The sequence below is a fragment of the Rissa tridactyla genome, chromosome 1 (assembly GCF_028500815.1).
Source record: "Rissa tridactyla isolate bRisTri1 chromosome 1, bRisTri1.patW.cur.20221130, whole genome shotgun sequence".
NCBI lineage: Eukaryota > Metazoa > Chordata > Aves > Charadriiformes > Laridae > Rissa > Rissa tridactyla.
The window spans coordinates 32077212-32094370 of record NC_071466.1 but is presented as its reverse complement, the minus strand read 5'-3'; the positions used below and the strand labels follow the sequence as shown (position 1 = coordinate 32094370).

The following is a 17159-nucleotide window of genomic DNA, read 5'->3' as shown; positions in this document are numbered from 1 at the left end:
AAACAGATCAGACAAAGAAAAAGTCATTGCTCCACAGACAAAAGAGCAGCTATTTGCAGTAATGAACATTACTAGTGAGTGAAAACAGTCATGACAACTCAACTGCCCACTTGATTGAGTAGTTGAGCACAGCTGGTTCACTTGAGCAAATTATTTGACATGGGCTGAATGTGTTTGACAGGGGTTTAGAGTGTTATAATAATCAGCAGCAATGGGAATGAGCAAGTATTTCGTGTGTGTGCCTACAGTGCTAAGTGTTCAAAAAAGCTTCACATAGCTCATGTAACTAAACAAAAACATCAGAAAATGGGAAAGATTAGCACACAGATGTATAAGAGGACAGCAGATGGTAATATACAAAAAAATAACCATGTGTGGAATTAGCACTTTTTTTTTTTTAAGTTTCATCACTAAACTGGCATTTTAAAAATGTTTAGGCTCACTTGATCACCTAGTGGCAAAGCCACACAATGCAACATGAGAGAGAGAAATTTCTTCCCAAACAAACATGGCATGGTACCACATAGACTCTGCTTAGACTAGAAAGGGGAGGGGGGAAAAAGGGGACTTATTTTCACAACCACGTTCCCAATACCAAGAGCAGTAACTAATCCTCAGATAGTAGAGGAAGCATTACATGAGAACAATAAATGAAAAAGGGGAGAATCAAGTTAGTACGCCCCACATGAAAAATACACGATACACTTTTCCCAATACTAGTAACATCCTTCATGCCAAACAAATCCAGGATTTGGTCCAGTGCCAGAAAGAACTGGGTACGCTTCCTAAAGCACATGTTTAACCTAGAGTTTCTGTCTTTTAGCAACCCATACTACTGAGCAAGAGAATGCTGGCCCACCCCTAAAAGAATTCCTGCTTTAAAGGGATAGCTGCAATACAGACATTAGAAAAGCACTGCTTCTCAAGGCTCTGATACAATAGACAGGTTTATAAAAATAAAGGTATGCAGATGTCCTGTCCTCCCAGAAGAGTTGTAGTAAACTCATTGGAAAGAAAGGGTTTCTAAAAACCTGTGCTCCATCCAGTACTTTTGGACGTGCACTGTTTTTAGAAAAATGGCTCATCTCCCAAACTGTACTTAATTGATTATACAGCACTGTATAAAGAAACCAAAGTTTTCATGATCCCACCAGGCTCACCAGCTAAGGTTCTGAAACACACAGTTGATACAAAAAACCCCAAAGTTTAACTGAGAAGGTCAACTTTGAGACTACATCACAGTTTAAAAACTGAGGAATAACTGAAGTTAAAAAAAAAAATAAAAGAAAGAAAAGTGGGGTACAGTCAGCAACTGCATTTCTTCAAACTATCTGAGCTCTGCTTACTGTTGAAAAACACCCCATATTGAGTATTTCATGACGATACCACTTTGGACAACTAGCTAATTGTTGCCTCTGGGAAGTTTGTGTTTTATGATTTTTCCACCTATTAATAGTTAACCTACCTGCCCATAGTTGTCTATGCCAGTTACTAATCTATTTAAGTTTAATAAATCAAAAGCTGTCCTTAGGGACTGGCCAAGAGTCGTAAGGCCTTCAGCTTGAAGGTTTTTCAGTTCATTCATAAACGTTGCATGGTTTTCCTTCCAGCCAGCCTGAAAAGAGAAACGTGAGAAGACTTATTCCCCAGATATGAGCTTTGCTTTCCTGTTAGGCTACCAAGTGCCCGCCTTGCTGCACGCAGCTCACTACAAATGCTAACAAAACACCTGAGAAGTTACTAATATTTAGTGTTGTTCCATAAAGCTGGAAAATGCATACTTCTCTTAAACCTCAGAGCTTCCCATCTGTCAGATGAAGATTTTTGATTTGTTCCACAGGACAAATTTCTGTGCAGTGACCGATGCACAAACCTTATAGGTATTTACACTGCTCCCCCACAGCCCTTTCGAGGTGGAAGTCGACTCCGTTGTGAAGAGACCTCCAACAGGTTCACGGTCCTGTGTCATGTGGACCCTCCGCCCCCTTCCCGGGGTCCGCCTCCCCCCGCCCTCCCCCGCCCCGGCGGGGCTGAGGAAAGTCCCGTCCCCTTCCGAGCCCGGACTCTCCGGGCTGAAGACGGTCCTTCCCCCGGCTCGCTCCCTTTTCCAAGCTGAACTCTCCTTGGGAGTTGCTGTCACTTCTCCCAACTTGAATAAATATCCCCCACAGTTCATTGCTGCGCTCTCACACACACACACACACCACACAGGGGGAGGAAAAAAAAAAAAAAAAAAAAAAAAGATGTCGGCCATGTTGATGTCAGCGCTGCCGCCGCCGCCGACGGAGCCCCCGTGTGCCGAGCTCCCCTGGACCGCCGGCAGCCCGGGCGGGGCGGGCGGGGGGGGCGGCCGCCGGCAGCGGCGCGGAGGGGCCGGAAGGAGGCCGGGGGCGGGGGGGCGGAACGGGAGGACGGGCGGTGAGCTGGGGTTACCTTGATAGCGTAGGGTGGCTCCTCGAAAGTGACCAGCATGTACCTGTCTCCTCTGCTGGCCGGGTCCCGGGCTCGGAGCTGCGGCGCGGTGGGGAGGGCGGGGGGCGACAAAGCAGAGGGTGAGCCGAGAGGCCGGAGCGCCCCCCCACCACCACCCCCCCTCACCAGGCTCGGCTGGGCACGGCCCGGCGCGGCCCTCCCCTCCCTGCCCGCACACACACTCACTGCCGCCCGCCCGCCTCGCCCCGCGCCCCCGGCCCAGGCAGCCCCCCGCGCCCTGCCCCCCCCCCCCCCCGCGCAGCCACTCTCGCTCTCTCTCGCCTCCTCTCGCAAAGGCAGAGCCCGGTACCTTCATGAAAGTCTCTACAGCGCCTTTGGCTATGTCCAGATAGGTGGTGCCCAGATGGGTGCGCTGGTTCATGGAGGCGGACGTGTCTATCAGGAAGAGTAAGATGGGCATAGTGCGGAGGGGCCGGCGGCCGGGCGGCTACATGGACAGCGGGCGGGGGGCTGAAGGGAGAGCGGCGGGGCGGGGGTGGGAGGAAAGGGAGGAAGAAAAGAAGAAGACGGGGGACAGGAGAGGAGTAAGTGGCTGTGAGTGCTCTGCACGGGGAGGGGCGCCTCCCCGCTGCCCCTCTGCCGAGGCGGAGGGGGGGGGAAGGTGTTGGGGGGGGGAAGGTGTGGGGGGGGCAGCCCTGCCTGCCCTGCCCTCCTTTGTGTGAGGGGCCTGCTCAGCCCGACACAGGCTGGTTTATGAGGGAGAGGCGGATAGGGCTGCGCTGCTGCTGACCTTCCCCCCACCACCACCACTTCCACCACCTTCCTCCTCCTCCTCCACCGCCGCCCGCCCTCCCCTCCCCCTGTTGATGTTACTCAGAAGTTTTCGGGCGGAGCAGCCGCAGCCCCGCCAACCCGGCACTTTTCTCGCTCTGACTGAGGCGCTTCCTCGCTCGCCGCCCGCTTTTAAGGCAGGCTGGGCAGGTCGGACCCCGCCTCCCGGGGACACGTCCCCGCCCCACGTGACCCCCTCCCGGACCCGCCATAGGGCTGGCAATAAGCGCCTCATTAGCATATTCAAATCAGCGGGGTGGGGGGGTTGCCGGGGCCGCTGAAGGAGCGGTGGTGCCGCCGCGCAGGCGCAGTGGTGGTGGGGGGACAGGGACAGGGACAGGGACAGGGACAGGGACAGGGGCTGATGCCGTCGCTGTTCCTTCGGTGAACGCTCCCGGGGCAGACGCCCAGGAGAGGGGTTGAGGGGGTCGATGGCGGTGTGGGCTAGGGCGGCAGAGAGACCGAGACCTGCTGCTGCCCGGGTCGGGCTGTTCCTAGGGCTCGGGGGTGCCGCCTCTCGCGGGGAGGTAGCGGCCTGCCCGACCCGTCTGCTGTGGGGCGCGGCGGGCGGGAGGCAGCCTGCTCGGGGTGGGAGAGAGAGCGGCGGGGGAGGCCCCCTGGGGAGCCGGGGTGGTGACTCCGGGGCTGGTGGTTTGTCCCCGGCGGGAGCGGGCGGGTGAGTCACAGGAGGGAGGGAGGGAAGGGGCGGGCGTCGCGGCTCTCCTTGAGGCTGCGGGAAGGTCCCCGGGCCGCCGCGGGGCCGGGCCGCGGGAAGTCCCCGCCTGCCCCGGCGGGTCCTTCCCCCCTACCCCGGAGGAAGGGAACCCTTTTGGGAGAGCGGGAGGGAGCTGTACAAGGCTGCCCTTTAGGCCGGGGGAGCGGGCAGGGAACCCGAGGGCAGCCTGAAGCCCGCCGGCCCTGCTGTGGCCGGGGGGGCAGAGGGGGGTGTCGCTGGATATGGGAACTTGGGCTCCTGGCGGGCAGCCCTCGCGTTTGTCCGTCATAGCCATGGGGTTTGGGATGTTGAAAACGGCGTTCGGTACCGTTTTGGTGGTGGTGAATTCCCAGAGGCGACGTCTGGCCTTTCACTCGTTCATTAAGGGGAAAAAAAACAGACAAAAAAAAAAAAACCTGGCTAGCCCTAACTGTGACCTTTTCCCCTACATACAGACAGAGATTAGCACTAATGTTTCTTTGATCCACGCTAAAGCACTCCACATTTCCTTCCTATAAATCATATAACCGTGGAGTGTTTCCAGCCAATTAATGATGATGATCTCTGTTCTCAGTTGTTGGTTGTTTGGTTGTTTGGGTTTTTTTTCTCCAGTAGTTCAGTCTCTTGCCATTTCTGCTCTCATAGCCTTGGAGCAGAAACTCCGGAGCCATTTCTTAGCATAATCTCTTTGGGAGATTGCTCTGCTTCCTATCTGATATTTTTTTGTCTGATCCAGCTGATGTGCTCCCCCATCCACTGCTCTATAAGGTATGAGGCTACTGTCCTCCTTCGTTCTCTCAAGATAAAATTGGTTTGATTCATCTTGCTCTTCCAGGCAAGATTTCTGTGTTGTTGGGCAAGAGCTGGTTTGGGCTGGTTTTTGTTTTTGTTTTTTTTTTTTAAGACCAACGAAAGATTAGCATTTATTTTCTAGGAAGAGAGAGGGATAGAATCATACTTCCATTACAGGTTGTTATACTTTCTTATGCCTGCGAGCAGCTTATTTTGGCTTTTCTCTTGGGGCTGCATCTGTGACCTGTGCCATGCATTCTCAGGCACTGGGGTGAAGTCAGGGATGCTCCTTTCAGCCCAGTTCACCGTTCAAGGTCATTACGGAATCTCCAATCTCAAGGACCTTGTGTAAGCTGAGAAGGAGACTTTGGAGTCAGTGCAAACCAAAATATGGCAGCTAGGTTTTTTTGGAAGCCACATCTTTTACTATGAGTATTGCTTGGAATGGATCCTGTTAGTGGTGATAAGAGTGGCCAAGCTTGTGTGCATCTAGCTCTTGAGCTGCTTGTATCTTCCCAGCAGTCCAGTGTTAGAGCTCCAGCCATGGTGCCATGTCTCGTGACTGGCAGCAAGGCTGTTCTGGTCCAGGTTCTCCTGGTTAATCTGAGTCCCTGCTGTCAGAGGAAGCAAACCAGCAGGTGCCGCAGAGGCCACATTGCTGGCTTGCCCTGGAATCTAGCTGCATGCCAGCCCCGGTTACGCAGTAAAACATTTGGACTATCAGAGAGACTTGGTTCACAGCCATTTTCTCTCTACAGAGGTGTTTTGGGACAACTTTCTTGCCCTCGGCTCCACACAGAAAGTATCTTCTGCAGTTCCTAAGGTCAGCAAGAGTGGCTGCTGCTAGAGTAGTAATTGTCTCCCTACGGCAGTGGGATTCAAGTTGTTAAGTAAAGGCTGCAGTGCTGCATTAACAAATCATGCCTTGGGATTAGTAACTTCATTTGGGAGTAATGTTGAGTGAGCATATGATGTTGGCCTTTAATTGGCTTCCTTTTAAATCTCTGAGATAAGCACATTCTTCAGACATGCCATCTTCTCTCCTATTTGTATGTTGCTAATGTTTCGTTGACCATCCTAATAAAAACAGCATCACTTTTCTGTGTCAAGCATTGTGTGTCTTCTTGGAGAGCATCCTAAAAATGGGAAACTTCTGGAATGGTTCCTTCTCCAAAGTGCTGGAAAAAGGCATTTTACAGTTCTTGCCTTACCAGGAAAATGTTGTGGTGAAAGGCAGCCTGGGCCATGGAGACTTTGCATAAATCCTGGAGGGTCATTTGGAATTTTTAAGTTTTGTTGCCAGTAAGTGAAGAGAGAGAGGAGGGAAAAAAAAGCCATGTTAACTCTTTGTGGTAGGATCAGTCATAAACCAGCATGAATTCTGAATCAACTTTGAAATTGAATTACAGTGCTGTAGGCACGCTGTAATTTTCTTACCAACACAAGAGGAAGGTGGGACCGAAGCAGCTAGCCCTGCTCTACCTCTAGTCCCCTCAGCCCTGGTGATTATCACTGATAGAGGAGTCCCACAGACAAAACTTATATGCAGCTCCAGTGGGATTTATGCAAGCAAAACCACTTTGCTCTACTTTTCTGTACGTACCTGCTTTTTACCGTTACCTTTAAAGCCATTTGGAACATTCAGTTCTTCCCTCTCCTGCGCATCTTACATTAGATCCATATTAGATCCCCTGTAGGGCAGAATCAAGGCTGGGTGTGTGTTGCCTGTGGTAGGCATTAGTACTTCTCCGCTGGGAGCGGGCCAATTTGATTAATATTGAGAAAGATTCTTTCAAAGATAGATAATCAACCCAAGCCTTAAATGTGTATCAGCCTCTTGATGTGAGCGGCATAATGGCTAGTACTGCCATCAGAGTCACATTTATAAATCTGTACGAGAGATTTGCTGCAAAGGAGCAAAACCCGGTGATATTAGTGCTCTATGCTCATTACTGGTAGAGCTGACACAGCTGAGCTGGGAGAGAGCTGGAGACTGTCACTGAAAACAGATGGATCTTTCTTTGGTTTCAGCTTTTTTACGTGATGGGCAAAGTTATACCCCATGCGTAGTCTAAATGAGACAGTTCTACCTTTTCTCCTAAATCTAGTTGAATGATTTCGGCACGGTTCTGTCTGGAGGAATGCTCTCACTGTCCTGATGACACAAAGGATTCCAGCTACTTTCATGCATGTTATTTGTCATGCATCCATGAGGAAGCATGAACACATATGCATGTCTAAGAATACCTGTTTTCTGATCTTCAGAATGGACGTCATCCATTTGGGGACAAATAAGACAGTATTAAAAATGCAAATTTCACGTTAAATTGAATGCTAAGTCAATAAATCAAAACTCATATTTGAGTATGAAAATACAACCCCCCCAAAAAAAATTTGAAAAAATTGATGCCAAAAATACTTTGGTATCATTTGCTGTCATTGCAGTTTTTCCTTAAACAGCTTCTTCTCCCAGCTGATATTTGTGAGATTTTTGTTGCGTTATCACATAGTGTTAGCCTTGCTTTGGCCTAAACTGCAGCCTTCAATAGAAGATGTTATGCTAAAGACCTTCAAGCAGGTCTGAGATCTAAAATTAACAGTATAACTTTTTTCTTTTTTTTTTTTTGATTGGTTTTGTCCTTCTCGATAGAGATCTGTTTCACAAAGAATATTTCAAGAACTTGGTCAGTCCAGGTTTTAGTATGTGAATTTTCCAGAGCTTCCTTTAGAATACCATTCTGTAGCCTTGTAGATTGTCACCATTAAAGTTTTTTTTCCTGTTTAGAAGTCTTGTATTTTCCACCGTCTAATTTTATGTTACTATTTATCATTAAAGTATATATCTTTACACAGCATTCTGAGCTTCAATTTATTATCTTTTCATACTTGTGTCCTATTCCTTTTAGTCTTCCTTTAGCCAAGTTCTGTGTATTCAACTTACTTGCTTTTTTTTATAAATAAAATTTAATTTTTCACTTGTCTTGCAAACACAACAACTTATATTGTTGGGGTTTCGGGTTGTTTTTACTAGTTTCGATCAGTGGGGTTTCTCTTCCTGAAATTGTTACCAAACAAAACTGATTTAGTCTTATAATTCAAGTACCTTAGATCATCCTAGACTGAGTAATTACTGTGAAGTCTGGGATCAGATAAGATCTAACCCCCAAAATTTTTCAGAAAGGTGGCATTAAAATAACTGGAGCTCAGGTTTTCTATGTATATTCTAGGACTTGCACTGAGGGTGCCTATTTTTCTAAAATTTGCAGAGGCAGCTGCCTGCCTTTGAAGCTGTCTAGCACCTTTTAGAAATCTGTACTTTGGCTTCCCCAGCACCAGAACACAGTGAAACTACATCCCTTTGCAGAACGATGACCTCTAAAAGAAGTTGCATTCTGGCTTCTCTTGGCCCATCTTCAAAGACAGCCTCCTTGTCATTGTCCGTCCGTCGGGAAACCCAGAGGGATAGCCTTTGAAGCTTCCTGGGGATTTTTGCATTCCCCACCACCCCTTCAGTCATCCAAATCCCTTGCTGTTTCCTGCCTCGGGAGCTGGAACCGCAGTGAAGGCAGCGTACCATCCAGGGGAAGACTAGTTAACGTGGAATTGCAAGGAAACGGGTATTATAGTAGTTTGATATAGTTTGTTTTCTAACTGTACAGAGTGAATGTGGGTACTGGGAGACTAAGTTCATGAATATTTGTGAAGTACTTAGGTTTTTTCAAAGAAAGTTATGACAGAAGTGTGCGGTAAGATTATTTTCAGAGGAAAAACAAACCTCTTTGAGGACCATCTGTGCTGTGACAGTGGAAGTGAGTCGATTAATGATGGAGAGGTTGCAAGGCACCTGAATAGAAGATAAGGAGGCTTTTGTCATTAAAATCAAATTAAACTGTATATTTGATACATGCTTTTCCTTTAATATTAGTGGCCTTAGATTGAAAGGTCTTCTAGGCAATGAGTTATCTCCATATGCATCGAACAGTGTTTAACAGAGCAGGACCTCTCCTATTTGGTACCTTGGGGGAATATTAAATCTAACATGGAGAAAGCTGCTTAAAGTAAACATTTCAAAATTACAGCTGTAATAAGGTAATACATGTGAGAATTCAAACAGATTTACAGTTCTTATATATACTTCCTGAGGTGTTACGTTGCTTATATCACTTCAGGTAGGATTCTGGTCAAAACCAAAAAACTTGTCTCAGCTCCAGGCCTTTAAATTTATTCCATCTCTTGGGTATCTCAGCTGGCCTGTCAAGACCCAAAGAGCACAGAAAACACCCTCTAACATACAAAAGCTAAGGTATTTTACCTGTCTTTTCTTTTCCTTCCTTCCTTCCTTCCTTCCTTCCTTCCTTCCTTCCTTCCTTCCTTCCTTCCTTCCTTCCTCCCTCCCTCCCTCCCTCCCTCTCTTTTTCTTTCTTTCTCTTTCTTTCTTTCTTTTCCCTTGAACTTATCACTTAACTTTCATCCTTGAAATGATAGAATGTGTTGGGTTGAAAGGGACCTTTAAAGGTCATCTAGTCCAACCCCCCTGCAGTAAGCAGGGCCATCTTCAACTAGACCAGGTTGCTCAGAGCCTCATCAAGCCTGGCCTTGAATGTCTCCAGGGGTGGGGCCTCCACCACCTCTCTGGGCAACCTGTGCCAGTGCCTCACCACCTTCATTGTAAAGAACTTCTTCCTAATGTCTGATCTAAACCTACCCTGCTCTAGTTTAAAACCATTGCCCCTCGTCCTATCATTACATGCCCTTGCAAACAGCCCCTCCCCATCTCTCCTGTAGGTCCCCTTCAGGTACTGGAAAGCTGCTATAAGGTCTTCCCAGAGCCTTCTCTTCTCCAGGCTGAACAACCCCAACTCTCTCAGCCTGTCCTCACAGGAGAGGTGCTCCAGCCCTCGGATCATCTTTGTGGCCCTCCCCTCGACCCACTCCAACAGGTCCATGTCCTTTTTGTGCTGAGGGTTCCAGAGCTGGATACAGTACTCCAGGCGGGGTCTCACCAGAGCAGAGAAATGCTGGTAGCAGCAGGCAGCAGCAGTCCACTTGATTCCTGATAACATCAGAGTGTCCAGGGAAATATTGGTACAGAGTTCTCGGCGTCCCTCCAGCCCCCCAGGCCACGAAGACAGGAGGAGTCCTCTGCATTTGCCAGAACAGGTCTGAGGTGACCTTTGCTTATTATGCCAGGGGAAAAAAAAAAATCCTCTCCTGTCAGGATGGCCAGAGATAATAGTTAACATCTATAGGACAATTTGAGAGAGATCATTTGTAGCAGTCCACCTTGGTTTTGTTTAGCTTTCTCTTCTTGTAGCCCTGGTCAAAAGCTCCTGCGTGCATGGGAAGGGGTTAATGCAATCCTTTGCACAAGTACCTGTAACACACAACGTTTCCATGCAGGCTCTCCTTGAGATGACAGGAACAGAACTAGGATACTCCTCCCAGCTTTTTAAACCACTTTTAAACAATCCTTCTGATGGCTGTTACATCCCTCCCAGGGGCGGCGGTGCCCTGCCCGTACCCGCTGACCTGAGCGATCGCCTGTCACCGTTCCAGCCATTTCTTTTGTTTGTTCCTCCAAGCATTCCTTCTTGCCTACACTACCAAGTTTCAGTAGCCCCGGAAATCATATCCTTCCTGAAGCGCTGGGCCCTCCCGCACATCTCATAGCATAGCAACGTTAACTCCATTACCATGGATCCCAGACACAGGCGTGCAGAATTTATCTAACTAATCGAGCAGCTAAGAGACACCAATTCCAGCTACAGTCAGCTTGGAGTATAAAGCATTCACAACTAAAAGATACTCTATAAGCACTTCCCATGAAGGTAAAAATGATGGGGTGTATTTTTCTTCTGGGTTTTTTTTGTCTTTTTTAATGGCCAATGTAATGGGTATAGTCTTGGTAAACAAGAGGACAGAATTATTCATTCATTCCTAAATTGCTTCCCACTGAGGTATCACACCTGCGTGTGGTATTTGAGAGCTGGGAGCTCTCTTTTTGAAATATTACTGCACTGTAGAAGTTTATTATCCAGCTTTTACTCTAAATGTGATTATTATGCATTGCCATCTTCTGCCCAAAATCAAAATACACTCTAAAAGAAAGATGCACTTGGTTGCTGTCTGCAAAGCAGCTGGCATGACTGGTGTCAAATGGAATATAGACCAGTTGGTCTGTCTTTTGCTACTCAGCAGTTAATGAAAACTTACCAAATCTCAACTAGTAGCTAATTGGAAATCTCTACAAAAGACATCTATAAAGCACAGACATAGGGCTTCTAGAGTAAAACAAACCTGATAAAGCCTCTTTCATCCAGGGAAGAAATCTGTATTCCCTGACTTCAAGCACCTTTGGCAAGGTGTTTGGGACTGTCTACTGAGCATGTTATTCAAAAGATACCGCTAAAAGGAAGTGAGAGGGTTTTTTCCTACTTTTACGCACACATTGAAGCCCTGATATAAGGCCTATTTGTTACAGAGAACTTGAATGGATGCCACCATGGGCAAATCTGTCTTGTATCAACTTGCAGAAAAATAATGTCTTGTTTTAGAAATACTTCAATCAGGGAGAAAGGACACTTAAAACATGGCTTTGAAAAGCACAGAAGGATAATTCTTACTGAGTTGTGGTTACAAAAGCATTTCTCATTGGGAAAATGTTAGAACTGAGTTGAGATCAGCTTATAATGAACCCCGAATTACAGGTGTAACCTTTTTCGTAACAACAGTCTTCACCAAGCAGTGCTGTTTTGGTCAGTGATGAGTTCTTTTGTTGTTGGAGATGGCTTTCAATTTCATGATGTTGCAATCGGAAAGCCTCAAACGTTTCGGGATCAGTTCTAATATTTTCCTGTTGGTAAGCCATTTTTAAGGCAATATACGGTTTACGGTTATTTTCCAAACATGGGTCCAAATGAACAAGTCCAAGAAAGCCCATCCCGTAATTCAGGCTGACACTAAGTGTACGCTTCTCTGGGTTTGGCAGAGTGTGTTGTGTACACTGATTGTGTGATGAATGTAAGATTTTCTCTGAGATTCTCCTGCTCCTTCCCTCCTTTGAAGTATTTCTATTTTCTGTTATTTCTGTTTTCCTAGGGCCTTGATACTGTTATATGCATTAATGTTGGCTGTTTCATTTGAGTTGTGAATATACAGCTAACAGTGATTTATATAACTGGGGTCTTGAAGGAAGATGAAACTTAACAATGTAAAGGCAACAAAAAAATCAGGCTTTTAACTCTTATATCCATTCCATTTGCTTCCAAGGTATTGCATTTTTTTTATTATTTTATTTTCCTTGATCAATTCTTATTTTTCTTCGTGTCTTCCATTTCAGATCCTCTTTATCTTGTTTTTTCCTTCAGCAAAAGTTACAATATGTTTTTCTTGACATTTCTACTTAGATATTCAGTACAGCTTTCCTCAGCTGGCCAAGGGAAAAAAGCCAAAACTACTCATTTGCCCTGACAAGTGTTTTCACTCTCCACGTTTTCAATGATTGGTTGTGCTGTGTGCTTGACTTCTGCAGCAGCTAATAAGTAACTCCTGATTCCAGACTAACTCCTGATTTCAAAGGTTGACAGATATCACTTGAGCTCTTGTTTCAGAGGTAAGTGACAGCCTTTTAACCCAATTATAGTCCAGTGCAGCATAATTGGACTCAGTTTTGAGTCCACAACCAGCTACTACAGTTAATTTATGGGGAATGGGACAGTATTCCTTTTTTCAAGGGGAATTAGGGTTTGTTATGCTTTAATTTATACGTTGTTTGGAATGCTCCAGCCTGTTTCCACCATAGCACCAATTTTTCCATTGCTGCATCTGCTCATTGTTTCCTAACTCCCTTTTTTATACTGAAATCTATTACTTGCGTGTTAACAAGTTTTACAGTAGTTTGCACTGAGACATTTGAAGTTTTTACTTTTGTCTAGTTAGCTGGAGACTTTTGTCACAGTGTCCCTCTAATTAATATGGCCAATATTGCTATAATGTCAGTCACTTTGTGGAGTATGTAACTGTAATTGTGACCATCGTCTAAATCTGTTCTTTATCACACTGGTAGCAATCCAGCAGACCACTGCCACTAGCACCAAACTTCCCTGTAATTCTGACATTGTAGTGAATTCCTCCCCAACTGGCAATAAGAACGGTCTTACACGACTTTTTTTCTCTGCTTGAATTCCCTGTTTTCTGGATTGTGAAATTATCCTCTGCATAATTCAAGAACCGTTTCATGATCTATGTTTAGCAGAATTTGTTACCCAACAGATGTCTGGACAGTTAATGACCTCTGTAAGTGCAGCCCTGTGATTTCTTACTACTGATGGTCCAAGAATTTTTAATCTCTTCTGCTACAAGTCAGCACTAGGGCAACATGTCACCTCTTATTAAAACACAAAAGCATAAAATGTGTATAATTTTTCCCTTCAGAATTGTTATGCCTAGTCAGAAGTGGTGTTTCTCCCTTCCTCTCTTTTGAGTCTTCATGTTCATGAATGTGTGCATGCATAAATGCGCATAGTTCCATATTTTTCTCACCAAAAACAAATTAAATGAATAAAACCCCCTGAAATTAATCAAAATATAATTTCAAAGAAAAAGCGCTTACATAAATACAAGTCAGAACTGACACTGCTAGCCTTCAACTGGGGAAGGAGCAGATGCCTAGAAAGGTCCATGGTAGGAAAGCCTCTTCGACTGTCACTTTCACACATATGACAAATGTAGTCTAACACGAGGATTTGGAGGCACCGGAGCCAGATCATCACCCCCAGCCAGTGATATGTTCACAGTATAAAATCATGCGGCAGCTGCACAACCATTCCCTCTTTCCTCCTCCCCATTCAGATCAGGATTGAGCCCATCCCTGCATAGGAAAGTTGTCCTGGTTTCTCTTCTGTTTTTTCTCTCAGTTATCAGCACCTGGGAGAAGAAAAGCACCAGGCAGGATCGTATCAAAGAGAAGGTAAGAGAGTCCCTAGCATCTAGCACTCCTCTCGCAGGAGGAGTTGAGGAATTGACTGCTGATTGATACAGGTCCAGTCAGACATCCCTATGGAGGGATTCTGCAAGCCAGATGCCAAACTCCCTAGAACATAAATCTGCACCATGAAGTGCTTGAGAGGATGGCTCATACTTCGCTATGTTTCACTGTGGAGGACAGAAGCTGGACTGCCCATACAGAAGTGCTCCTGTGGCAGTCAGGCTTCCAGCAGCTGCCTGGAACTCCCACCACGTAGCTCCTAAATGCCAAGAAGTTTGCTAGATGTCTTGTTGGTACCTGCTCCTACAGTGGGAGGGTCATTGTGGCCAAACTGGGGGACTGGAAGGTACTAAAACCCTGGAGAAAGATTCATCACCTGGATCTACACTGGTAAGGTTCAGAGGCCAACACTCAGGCACTGCTATTACAATTGAATTGTAAGCACGTTACCTGGCAGTTTTGGCACGCGAGTCTTAGCAAGCTCTCAAATGGTACCTGAACATGGCTTGGAGGACAGCAGACAGCAGGGACCATTTCCCCAAAGGCAGCTTTACATCATGATTCTTTTCTTGGGGGAAGAAGAAAATGTACTTCTGTGATGCAAGCTGGGACACGCTGTTTATCCTCAGAACCCAAAGAACAATCTCTGGTCTGTTTTATGAGCTAATAGAGCTGGATTCATCCTGGAGCAAGTACCAGGATTTCTTGCTGCAGCTTTGGTCTTGGACTCTCTATCTTTAGGGAAAGGTTTATTTTTCTCTTTCTTTTTTTTTTTTAATTTGGTTTTGTGGGGGTTTGGGGTGTTTTTCAATGTTTAAGTATGTGCATACATGTATACCTACCCACGCGGTTTTTCAGATAGAGAAACCTAAATCCAGCACTCATTCTTTACAAATTGAAAGTCTTTCCATGCGTGTCTCCTCCAGTGTCTTCTCACTTGAACACTTTGGGAGCACTAACATGGCCAATTCGTACAATGGTTCTTGTTGCGGTTCAGTGAAAAACAACTATTGTCCTAGCTCACTCCTATTACTGGTAACTGATCTAACACACCAGACAAGTTCTTTTGACTTCAAGAACATCACTTGGCCTCATATGGAGCCTTTTGAGCACCTTTTTCTTTTTGAGACTGATACCTGATTTAGGGCCTCTGTGTGAAAATTGTCCTGTGCTCATATTAAGCATACAATACAGAGGCTATTCTGGGGTCAGTTAGCCTGAACATCAGGGGCTAATCAAAACTACTGGGAATGGCAGACTTTTTTTTTTCTCAGTCAGTTCCACATGGGCTGACTCAGGGTTTTTCTTTGTTTTCCCGTCTGGAGTTTCCTCATCCACCTTCAGAGGTACAAGATGTACATTCACTAGTTCCTCAGTCTTCACAAAGGTATTTCAACTATCTTGTCAGATAATAGTTTTACACAAGGAGGTCACCAAGTTACAGAGGAGGACATGACTGAATAATTGGCTTTCCCTTCCAAATGTGTGTGGCCTCTTGTCTCTAGGGCATTTACTCTTTTACAAATAAAGAGTATTTCTCCCACTTTCAGGAATTTTCTCATTTGATGGCTGTCCTGGAATGGGCCAGTGCTTCCACACCCACTCTTGTCCCAAAGGATGTCTCCCCAAGGCAGCTAAACCTGACTCAGATATGGTTCTCTCTTCAAAATCAAAGGGCACTCTGTGGATTCTGACTACAGACATATGGGCCTACTACTGTGCAAGATGTTCAAAGCAAATCAGACATTCTGGCTGTAATCTATCTAGAATAAAAATTATGCTTATCAGGAATGGCCATGAGGTAATAGGGGAACCAAATGCTCCACAGCACCATCTGTGATTGTGCTTGTCTAAATGTGGCATCACTGGGACGTATATATGTACTCGCAGGCTGAGGAGCCCCTTCCTGCGGTGATGGCCAGAAATGCTGACTTACCTGCTAAAGCGAAGGTGACTCATAATATTTGCACAGAATGAGACATGAAAAAGTTTGATTAGACAGTCTGGGATTCTTTTTTAACTCCTTGAACAGCCCTATGGTACTGAGTCATAAGTCCCTGTATACACTGAAACTTCTGCAATTTTGCTCTCAAGCTGCTCCTCAGGAATCGTTTTCTACAGAAAGGATGAGTTCAGCCACTCCGCTTCGGGAACCACAAGTTTTTAAAGCAATCTTTTGTCACAGGTTTGTGTCGACAAAAATTGTCAGCTTTAGTGAGGGTCTACCTATTTTTTTTAAAGACTCAGTTTTTTGTTCTGTACAACATGAAGCTTTCCATGTAACTGCAGTAAGGGGTAATCTACAAAATGGCTTGACTTCAAGAAAACTGCCCAGGTCCAAAAACGTTCTATGGAAAAATGCATGGTAAACTAATGCCAGAGCTTTGTTAGCAATAGCACTGATAGCATCTTTTGGCCATATGTTGTATCAGACTTTTTTTTCTTTTGTAAAATATTCCTTCATTCCTACTTTTAAGATACTTCCAATATTAGCAAGCAAAAAACAGTGTTTAATAGTAGTTTTCTTGTTTGATTTTCTCTTTATATGCTCAGATTATAGACTCACGCAATGGTTTGCGTTGGAAGTGACCTTTAAAGACCATCTAGTCCAACCTCCATGCCATGGGCAGGGACATCCTCAACTAGATGAGGTTGCACAAAGCCCCATCCAACCTGACCTTGAATGCTTCCAGGGATGGGACATCTACAGCTTCTCTGGGCAGCCTGTTCCAGTGTCTCACCACCCTCCTCATAAAAAAAAAAAAAAAAAAAAAAAAAAAAAAAAAAAAAATTCTTCTTATGTCCAATCTAAACCTACCCTCTTTCAGTTTAAAACTGTTGCCCCTTGTCCTGTCACTACAGGCCTTGGTAAAAAGTCTCTCTCCGTCTTTCTTATAAGCCCCCTTTATATATTGAGAGGCTGCAATAAGGTCTTCCTGGAGCCTTCTCTTCTCCAGGATGAACAACCTCAACTCTCTCAGGCTGCCTTCACAGGAGAGGTTCTCCAGTCCTCTGACCATTTTTGCGGCCCTCCTCTGCACTCACTCCAAGAGGTCCATGTCTTTCCGGTGCTGAGGGCTCCAGAGCTGGATGCAGTACTCCAGGTAGGGTCTCATCAGAGTGGAGCAGAGGGGCAGAATCACCTCCCTCAACCTGCTGGCCAGGCTTCTTTTGATGCAGCCCAGGATACTATTGTCTTTCTGGGCTGCAATTGGACATTGCCAACTCACGTCCAATTTTTCGTCCACTAGTATCCCCACGACCTTCTCCTCAGGGCTGCTTTCAATCCATTCATCCCCCAGTCTGTGTTGATACTGGGGATTTCCCTGACCCAGGTGCAGGACCTTTCACTTGGCCTTGTGGAACTTCATGAGGATTCAGATGGTTGAAAGCATTTTGTCA

At 45.8% G+C, this 17159-nt stretch overlaps 1 protein-coding gene across 3 annotated transcripts in view; it reads right to left on the bottom strand.

Annotated features, from left to right (window-relative positions):
* Nucleotides 1–3236, bottom strand: part of INTS6 (integrator complex subunit 6) — a 46867-nt gene extending 43631 nt beyond the window's left edge. For all 3 annotated transcript variants that reach the window (XM_054213291.1, XM_054213300.1, XM_054213281.1), the window contains exons 1-3: nucleotides 2783–3236; nucleotides 2434–2511; nucleotides 1466–1615 (exon numbers count right to left, since the gene is read on the bottom strand). In XM_054213291.1, coding sequence (XP_054069266.1) covers nucleotides 1466–1615; nucleotides 2434–2511; nucleotides 2783–2893 — 339 coding nt within the window. In that variant the 5' untranslated portion in view covers nucleotides 2894–3236. The remainder of the gene's footprint in view (nucleotides 1–1465; nucleotides 1616–2433; nucleotides 2512–2782) is intronic.
* Nucleotides 3237–17159: the final 13923 nt, after the last annotated feature.